This window comes from Syngnathus typhle, linkage group LG2 (genome assembly GCF_033458585.1).
Source record: "Syngnathus typhle isolate RoL2023-S1 ecotype Sweden linkage group LG2, RoL_Styp_1.0, whole genome shotgun sequence".
Lineage (NCBI taxonomy): Eukaryota > Metazoa > Chordata > Actinopteri > Syngnathiformes > Syngnathidae > Syngnathus > Syngnathus typhle.
The window spans coordinates 7,924,052-7,934,154 of NC_083739.1; the positions used below are offsets into that span (position 1 = coordinate 7,924,052).

The following is a 10,103-nucleotide window of genomic DNA, read 5'->3' on the forward strand; positions in this document are numbered from 1 at the left end:
CCTTCCTTTGATTGAGCCTTTTGAATGACTAGTGCACTCGGCAATTCACTAGTGATCACTAACATGCATGTGCAAGGGCTAAGCTGGATAATGTCATACAAACGCAACCCACCAGTGAACTATGGGCTTGTTTGCACCATCATGGGTCGTTAAGGCGCGACGCAAATCAAAGAGGTTGTCAATGACTCACGACTAATTGCTCTTGAGGTCTGAAATTTACTCACTGGCTTCCCACTCGCGTGCAAACATGCTCAGAGTTCCACGACGGATCAGACTTGTTTGTTTTGTATTTCTTGACAAAGCCCAGCGTACGCCCTTGCAGTAGGTAACATTGAATGGCCACAACTTGACTTGAGAGTAACTTTCCTGGATGACCCATGCTGCTGACATATAAGGTGACAGATGCCAAAGAGATGGTGTGCCTGAATGTTTGCCCAAAATGTACCCTACTCACAATCTTGATTTCAAAGATGAGGCAAGACACCGCAGTGTTTCTCCAGGTGAAACCACTTCTTGATCCCATGGTGAGCAAAGGGCATGCATCCAGACATATCATGTCCCTATCTCAGAGCCCTCCCCAGGAGTTTGGGGAAAAGTGAATCTTCTCAAAGCACTATGATGAGTTCAGACATTTTTGGTCTTGACAAAAATGTGCCCTTTTCAAACTGCCCATGCTCAAGCTACAAGAAAATCCATTTACATCAGACCATCAGAAAGAAACATACCCTGCATTTTGCGGCCTGGCATGATTGAATGAAACGCATTGACCTCCACAGAAATAGAGAATGCCACAGATAAGTACAATCGTGTGAGTTTACAAGAGGGGGTGTGAGTTAACAAGTATGCACGATAGACTGCATGCAAGCAAGGCAAGTGTCTGCCTGCATTGGGACAAAAATGAGTGTAGTGAGAATGTGTGTTTTATATCTGTGTATGCGCCCTGTTCCAGCTCAACACTTTCAGCTGACCAGAGAGTAGCTGGACCGTCCGTTTTTTACGAAGACATCAGTGTTTACTCAAGATGACACCCATAGAAAAGTCAGCAATTCTCTACTTGAATCCAAACTGAAAGGACGAGTTAAGAGCAAACCAGCAAAACTCGAAGAATAGGAAGCATGACCAAAGGACTTTTAGCTTGGACAGTCGGACTATCAAACCGAAAGCAACAATTGATAAACTAGCTTGTCATTTTCTCAGCCGACCTGCTCCCAACCTGCAGGCGGAAGTAGTTTCGATTTCCCAAACCCACAAAACGTTTTTGCATCCTTGATCACTTCTGTCTCAGTACTCATGCTTGGACTCCTTTGAGCCAATCATATGGCGAATGCCATGTACCGTATTCATCATAATACCCAGGAAAGGTATTGACAATGGCAACGTAAACAAGAAAACGTGTGAGGATGTCTGAAGCTAAACTACAAGGAAAGATATATATTTCTTTAAGTCCAGATAGCCTTCCCTATCAGAAATCACTGCGTCCGTGATTTACTGTTACCCCATTGCTCTGTCCTTCAGTGCCTCTCAGCTTGGACCAAAAACTACATTTTATTTCAAATGGCATGAAACAGGAACATCGTCTTGATTTCCACGTCACATTTGACTTTCTATAATTTTTCTGGTAGACCATTTTCACGTGAATATTCAAAAAATCATTTTTATTATGGGATCTATTTTTTCAACATAATTGAAAGTTTGACTTTTATTGCATGCTTGGTTATTAGAGTGGATGCACACCTCAGAGCGTGTATAAACCCCAAAAGATTCTGATTTATAATCCCAACCCATGCATTAATTCAGTGTTTTCTCGGTCAGGACAACTTCATCGGCTCATTTTTAAATGCTAGACAGGGAATACCAATAAACAAAGTAACTAACTAAGAGCAAATGGTGTCACCCAAGAAATAGTGAAATCAAGTCAGGTTGCAACCGTGGTCATCGATGAACAGATCGCACTAGTAACACCTGTGTGTGCAGGGGTAAGTGACAGGTAGGTGCTGTGACTAACCCGACTGCTAATGGCCAAGGGTTGTTGATCAGCACGACCTGAGACTTTAAAGCATCTGCTCACTATTTCCTCTATTGCCTTCCGCCCCTCTGTTTCACAGAAACAACAGGACGATGACGACGAGGAAGACGATGTCGAACCAGGACTGACTGGAGATGAAAAAGAAGAGGAGGTGAAGGAGAAAGAGAAACTGGGAAAGCTGCAGTACTCCATTGATTATGACTTCCAGGAGAACAAGGCAAGAATATCAGTTTCCTTAACACTCACAAAAAGAGTGGAAGCAAGTAAGAATCGTGTGGATTGAAATGATTGGCGGTCATATCATTCCAGTTCTCCACCAATTTCCAATGTCAAAGCATAAAAACAATGTATTGGTTCGTGAAACTTTGCTTAAGGAGGCAACATTCAAAGTTCAGAACCACCCTCAGTTTTCAATATTTCGGACGATGTTTCAGCATCACATTCTTATCATAGTCTTTACGTAGCTCTTGACCTGATCAAATATCAGGATCCAGAGGATCATCTATGCTGACTCTTACTCAAATGTATTTCTAGCTGGCAGTGGGAATCCTGCAAGCTGCCGATCTCCTCTCCATGGACAGTGGTGGCACCTCTGACCCCTATGTCAAGGTCTTTGTCCTACCTGACAAGAAGAAGAAGTATGACACTAAGGTTCACAAGAAAACTCTCAACCCAGTCTTCAATGAGACTTTCGTCTTTAAGGTAAGCCTTGTAGTTCTCATTGTAGTCATTACTATTTAAAAGAATATGTCAGCTTGACCAGTCACGATCTGGCTTTGGATTGATTCATTTTCCTCTAAGAGTTTAATACCTGCTTAGCCCTCATTCTTTCATCCACTGGCAATAAAAGGTTGAAGACATTTTGAAGGTGGCCGACAAGGAGAATGTGGGTGAGAATTAAATTAAAGGAGAGGGCCGCCTTTGGCGCCTGCTGACACAGCTCAATGATTCAACACAAACAATTCAAAAAGCTTGTCAAAGTCAGACTAGCTTCATTGAACCTGTGTGTTAAGCCAACCGTTTGTAAGGTCCGAACTGAAGTCACAGCTAAGGTCATTCTGAACCGCAGTCAACAGTAATGATTTGTGGAAGAATGCGGTATATCCGGACGTTGCTATAAATGACTAAATTGTGACTGGTTTGTATTTTCCAGATTCCATTCCAAGAGATGGGAGGAAAGACTCTGGTCATGTCTGTCTATGACTTTGATCGCTTCTCGAAACATGACGTTATCGGCGAGATTAAAATACCCATGAACACCCTTGACTTGGCAAAGCCAATCGAGGAGTGGCGAGATTTAGACAGCGCGGACCAAGAAGAGGTAATAATCAAGATGGAACGAGCTTGATTCTTCTAAAAGTTCTAAAAATGGTTGTCTTGCTCAGTGGCCAAGCAGCCTGCACTTCTTTATGAAGTATTCCAAACACTACTTAAGGATGAATAATGATTTGTTTCTCATGCTCATGACAGCAGGATTTAACTTTCTCTTTTCATTCTTAAAACAGCCGGAGAAGCTGGGAGACATTTGCATCTCTCTTCGTTATGTACCCACTGCTGGTAAACTCACAATCTGCATTCTGGAAGCCAAGAACCTGAAGAAAATGGACGTGGGGGGGCTTTCAGGTTTGTAAAGCATGAGTCACTCCTTCTAAATTGTACAATATAAGTTCTTTGGCAACTTTATTGACATCAGAAGATTTTTTTTTTTGACACGCACACACACACACCGCCAAATGCGGGAATCGAACTCACGGTGTCGGTACACAAGACAGGCAAGTGTACCCATCAGTGACTCCCAACATCAGAAGATATCGGACTCAATTTTCACGTGTAGTAAGCTAGCTAGCAAAAATATCCTGAGAACACAGTGGGGAAAAAAACAGAAATTATGCACTGTAGTCATAATAAAACCATTAACTCACTAATGAACAATATTTACTTCCTTTTTTTCCCAAAAGCATTGCTTATACTGATGTAGGCCAAATGCTTAAAAGTCAACACCCTGTGGCATCATGGTAAAAATGCTGTTTGTAGCATTTAGCTTGCAACTACGTTTGCAAGTACATACGAACAAATACACGAGTTATTTTCTGTTAAGCATCGGTTCCAGGTACTTTATACAAGACTGCATCACGTGTAGACTCAGCAGTCCCGCCCATGCAGCACCTGGCACCTCCCCAAATTCATTTATGGCGCCATCTCTTGATCCATCACAACATTGCAGATCAAGCAGGCATTCCCTGTGTATGGCTCATTTCTTCATCCGTCTTTCAGATCCCTATGTGAAGATTAATCTGCTGCAAAATGGAAAGAGGCTGAAGAAGAAGAAGACAACAGTTAAGAAGAACACATTGAATCCTTACTACAACGAATCGTTCAGCTTTGAGATTCCTCTTGAGCAAATGCAGGTGAGAAAAGGAGACTATTGCTTAATAGCCTCTAAACTATAGACAATTGGCATGTTGTTTAATTAAAACTCACGTTTGCATTTTTATTGAGGTACACTGGTTAAGCAGTGAAGCTTGAAATTATTCATGCCCCTGAGGTTTGAATAATTTGGGGCCTAACTATCTACTCTATTTGCAACAGGTTTCACAAGGCAGTCCAGCCCAAAATTATTTACACCCCAGGGGTGTGAATATTTTGAGCAGAAGACTGCAAGTTCTGTGCTAACACTGACTGGTATTTTGAACGGCTTGTAATCACCGCTACCTTATCTCCAGTTCCAGCAAAAAAGAATCACCCCAAACCATAAAGCTGCCACTAAAATACTTTAAGATATTTATGGTGTTGTTTTAGTGTTGAGTCAGTCAGTGTTTTTTTCCCCCTTGATTGTGACATACTTTCTTGTATTCTTTTTGAAAACAGAAAATCCAAGCTGTGATCACAGTGCTGGATTACGACAAGATCGGTAAAAACGATGCCATCGGGAAGATATGGGTGGGTAGCAAGGGTACCGGGGCCGGGCTGAAACACTGGTCCGACATGTTGGCCAACCCCCGACGTCCCATCGCTCAGTGGCATCCACTGCAGCCAGAGGAGGAGGTGGATGCTGCCCTCGCAGCCCTGGCTGCCAAGAAGTAAACTCCCAACCCACTCCCACGGTGCCCCCGAACGACCCACATGTCCACAATGTATATTCTGGTCCCAAATGTACATCCTCCCCCGATTCCCTGCCTCGCCTACCTACCATCTTTCAAAAGATCCATAGATACAGTTCATCATGATGCCAAATAGCGCAACAAAAAAAAAGGGGAAAAAAAGTAATATGTATGAAATCATGTCATTGAAAAAAAAAAAGACGACAAGTTAGAGGATGGACAGATGCTGTGTTGATTTTCTTTAGATCTATTTTTGTATTGGGATTGTGGTTCCGTTACTTAAAGTACAGTGTCGACCATGAAGAACAGATAGAGCGCGAAATGGGAATCTGGCAAGCGGGGGGGATAAAACACCCATTCGTCATCTATAATCGTACCTTTCCCTTTAGTGACACAGTCGGCTTAGGATAGTGCTTAATAATAAAAATGCTTTATACTGCCATATGATAGAGGAATAACACAAGCAGGTCCATTCCTTGGGTGTATTATGCGCCACGCTCCACACCTGCCACTTATCTTACTCGACCATTCTGTTCAGTTAACGTACATTCCTAGAGTTGGGTAGCAAGTAGTGGAAGGCACATGAGCAGTTACCCACAGACACACTGCCTGTTTGATTAGTTCACCTTTCACCCATCGTCTCAGGAATACTGAGAGGAGACTCCACGCCTTTTTTTTTTACACGGTTTGTTAGAGGGGGAGAAACCACTTGAACGCTTTTCGGGAAGGCTGTTCTCCATGTGGATCAGGAGAAAGATCTTCAGTTTCCAAGATGAGAGAAAATGTGTGTTTTATGTGTCTTCGACTGTGCAAGATATCAATTCAAGGCACTGTCGGAGTGGTGACAACGACCGAGACTTGACCAATACCACCAATGACGACATTCACAAGGCGTGTGTTGTCACCGCCTCCTGTCCATCGCCCTCCCGTCCCAACGCTGTTGTATCTCACTCGTTCAGAGCTACTGCCATTAGTCATGGACTCCACGCAAGGGTTCCACCGCTGTACCGTCCGTCCTACAGTCATAAAGGAGACAAGCCTTCTAAGTATCAAAATAAGCAATTTTCAACTACCAGGGACGCCTTCCGCTTAGTGTTGTTGTTCTCTTTGTTTATCACTGTCTTTCTGTTTTTATTTATGCCCCACCTTAAGCACTTTAATGCAAAATGTTTCATCTAAACATTGTTCAAAACCAGAGCTTTAATTGTTAATTTTAGGAAGACTTATTCATGGGATAATTGGTCGAGTTGATTGTGTGTATTTTATGATTTGTGTCTCTTTCAATTATTTGGGTGTTACGTGTATCGGAATGTATGGAATGCGGCACTGATTCACGCGTGTTTTCGTACACTGCGTGCCAAACAGCGGAATTTAATTGCACTAACTGGGAATTTTTCTGTTAGGTACTACGCTGTTCTTTGGTATGATTCTATTTATTTTCTTCCTGGGGAATGAGATATTTTGGTTTCATTCATTCCCAGTTCTGTGTTTTGTTCACTGTATTTGGAAGTGAAAACACTTCAAATTATGACTAAAATATTGGATACCTGTGTAACTGCGCCAGTGCTAACAACAAAATCTACCAGTTGACTGTGCTTTGTCAATGTCAATCAAATGCATTTTGGTTTAGAAACGCTAATCGTTTTTCTTAATAACCACCAATGATTAAGACTTCATCTTTTTTTGTGTTAACAACACTAAAGAAAAGGCGACATGGAAGCAATCAAGCAACCCGTTGGTGTAATTCTGCCTATATAGTACATAGTTCATCCCACGTTGATACTGCATGTTTATACAAAATACTGTACATAAGAGCATGTTTTAGAGACGGAGCAAAAATATCTCGTGTACTTTAATGGGTGTCATTTGTCATTTTATTAACACAATGAAAGGGGTAAAAAAAAAAAGGATGCACTGTATATTTTCTAAATGAAACACATAGGTATTTATTTTCCATGAGGGTCATTGGAGAGAATGTCATCCAGATGTTAGAGTAAGACTACTACTAATTACTAGGACTCTTTCCACGCCTGAAATTCTTAAGCAAGTGTGTCGTCCAGTACTGTGCGTGCGTTCATGTAGGATGAAACTGTATAGCCGCATGCTTGCTATCTAACTATGTGGTCCAAGTATTATAATTTGCTTTTATTTAAGAAGACAACAAAAAGACATACTTACCATACATATTGTTTCAAAGTTGATCTGAAAGCTACTTTGGTCTTTATTTTGAAAATGATTAGGTTTTAGTTTTTATATATATGGAACATGGGTATCCAAGTCTCCAAGCCTATAAAATTTTCTAAATATAATTTCTGAACTGCTAAAAGCAAAAATAACAGCTGTATGAGAGTCTCTGTGCCAATATTGATTCAGAATAAAGGGTTATTTCTTCCAACAGGGCCAAAATAATGAACAATTCTATTCCACTGGATGCAATTGACTTGGAGTCCCCCGTCTTCTTATTTTTATTTATTTATTTTTTTATTTAAATGTCCTACATGGCTTTGTGTCTTTAACTGTGTATAATATACAATATATATGTATGTAGAGAAGTTAAATGATAAAACAAAAGCCATAATACTCAAGCACTAACTCTTTAGAGCTCAGCTGAGTAGATCGATTTATTCTATTTGAAAAAGAAAATGTCATTTTTCTTGGCCACAGTTTGTCCGGTCATTCTGTTCGTAGTCTTTGTTCATTCAGAGGGAGGGTGAGATATTACACAAATGCGAGCGTCCTCAACGCTTTCTTAGGGCAGATTTATGTGTTTTGATTTATTCATTTACAGAATCTTTAAACTACGGTGGGCGGACCACATTATTTATGTGTCAGGCCTCACTAGATTCTTAATCACTCTTCCAAAATGGTGTACAGAGATGGTTTTGCACTTGGGGTAAATATATCAACTAAACTGGCGTTGTCTGCTTTTTAGCTTAGTATAGTTTTGATGAATACTAAATACTACAAAATGGTTTCAACCCATTTTTACAAAACCAAGAACAAACTTGTTACAGCAGACATTATATTGCTGACTTGCTTATAAAAATGTAACGCTTTTAAAATCTAACAATGGGCTAAATGCTATTTCTAGCTGGACACAGTTAATTTAGCATAATTTCTATTTTAAAAACAAAAGGTGTTGTCATATTCACTTGCGAGAGAAGATAAAGCTTGACTAAGCATAGCTTTAATGACCATGGATCATGTCGAAAATACTAGTAAGAACCATAACCAGAGCCGTGGCTCCTTGTCTGAAGCATAGCTTAGCTACGGAATAATACACGAGCAGGAAAGCCTTCTCGCAGTTTTACCTCATGCTGCTATTATCCATACAAACACGAGCTTTTGCAAAAAAAAAAAAAGGTGTAAATGTTTCCATAATTACAAACACTAGCAAAAGATTTTTGCTTCCCTTGGCCTCGTATGCTGATGACCTGAGTAGAAGTATTTCATGTGTTTTGGAAAGACTGCCAGTCCCTTGCTATGACTGCCTGCATTCGTCACCTGGTTTTGCAGAGCCTTTGGGCAGCAAAATGTTAGATGACAAAACAAAAGTGACTGCAGAAACAAGCACATTGATGAGATTTTTACTGTCTGCTCTTTTAGGGTACAGAAAGAAGTGTGTGTTTGTTTGGACATAAAGTAACTAAAGTAACAACCTTCCTCAGCGGCTATGGTGCAACATCCGCGCCAAAACTTCAATATTCATTCCTAAATGTGCATTTTGATTCAAATGTTGCTCACTAGCTTTTGTTGTAACACACAACTGTTTTGCATATTTGAATTCTGGGATTTAAAAAGGGAAACCAATTTTAAACACACACATTCAACTCTCATCTCTCACTTTTTTTTTGTCGTACTATTCTAGAGCAAAATGTGAAATCATTCTCCTGATGTATTCTTCAGCTGTAGAATGTCTGTGTGCATTTGTCTGTCTGAATGTTGCCTTTATATTTGGGTCTTTGTCCTGTTCCTGTGTAAATCATCAGTCATTCTACTGAAAGTGGGCGCATGGAGTTCTTCCCCAAATTCTGCTTTTACTGTGCGTAAAGAATGCTGGCCTCCATGTTGACAACATGGACATAGTATATACTGCCAAATTCCTGTACCTGACCCCTTTTTTGAACGCTTTCACCTCTCATTCAAGATGTTTTCCTGTTTCTCTCTTTTCTTCATCCTCTTTGAAAGCAATGGATCAGAGGACGGTCAGGTTGTGTCCTCTAGCTGTGTTCCTTCGTGTCTTGTGTCGTGGTGCGTGTGTTCATGTCAGTACTTGTGCCTACTGTGGATCGCATGCTTTAGCCCTTGACTGGACACAAACGTTGCTCACAAACTCCTCTTGACCCTTATGTGGACAAATGTTGAGGATCCTTATAACATAATCAAGGGAGCCAAATAACTTATTACAAATTTATCATGTGTTACCAGTTCTGTAAAAAACAAAAACAAATAGGAAATAAAGAACTTTTAATTACAATGGTGCTTTGTGTCCATTATGTGGTGCGATTGTGTTAAACGAGAGACAATATCAGTCTTTTCAAAAAAAGAGCACACAGTTGAGGGGGAAACCATCGTGCCAATACTAACTTACTGTATTATACTCGGTGATCCTCACTGAAGACTACGCATAATGATAATCGTGAGCCCCTCTCCCTCAAACCAGATGTTTGTCACAGTACCAAGACTCACTTGTGAGAGTCAGCACAGATCACCAATACTGCCAGAAGAAGTGAGAAGCACAGGAAGAAATGCTTGCCTGCTACCAGTAACATTGCATATGCAACTTTTTTTATTTTGAATGACTTGGGGGGGCAAGATTTGCACACAAAACAACCAGTTGGAGCATCAAAAGAACTGTTCAACATTTTGGAATTGTTGGTTTTCTTAGTCCGATTGACGACTCAAATTGTCCATAGGTGAGAGCGTGAAATAGATTTTTGGATGGTTTTCTATCAAGATTTTGACTTATAAAAGGT

At 40.6% G+C, this 10,103-nt stretch overlaps 1 protein-coding gene across 1 annotated transcript in view; it reads left to right on the top strand.

The window, feature by feature from the left end:
- LOC133150391 (synaptotagmin-2-like) overlaps positions 1–9,586 on the top strand; it is a 42,478-nt gene extending 32,892 nt beyond the window's left edge. Inside the window, exons 4-9 of the mRNA XM_061272888.1 lie at positions 2,106–2,243; positions 2,561–2,728; positions 3,180–3,347; positions 3,532–3,649; positions 4,301–4,434; positions 4,895–9,586. Coding sequence (XP_061128872.1) covers positions 2,106–2,243; positions 2,561–2,728; positions 3,180–3,347; positions 3,532–3,649; positions 4,301–4,434; positions 4,895–5,110 — 942 coding nt within the window. The 3' untranslated portion in view covers positions 5,111–9,586. The remainder of the gene's footprint in view (positions 1–2,105; positions 2,244–2,560; positions 2,729–3,179; positions 3,348–3,531; positions 3,650–4,300; positions 4,435–4,894) is intronic.
- Positions 9,587–10,103: the final 517 nt, after the last annotated feature.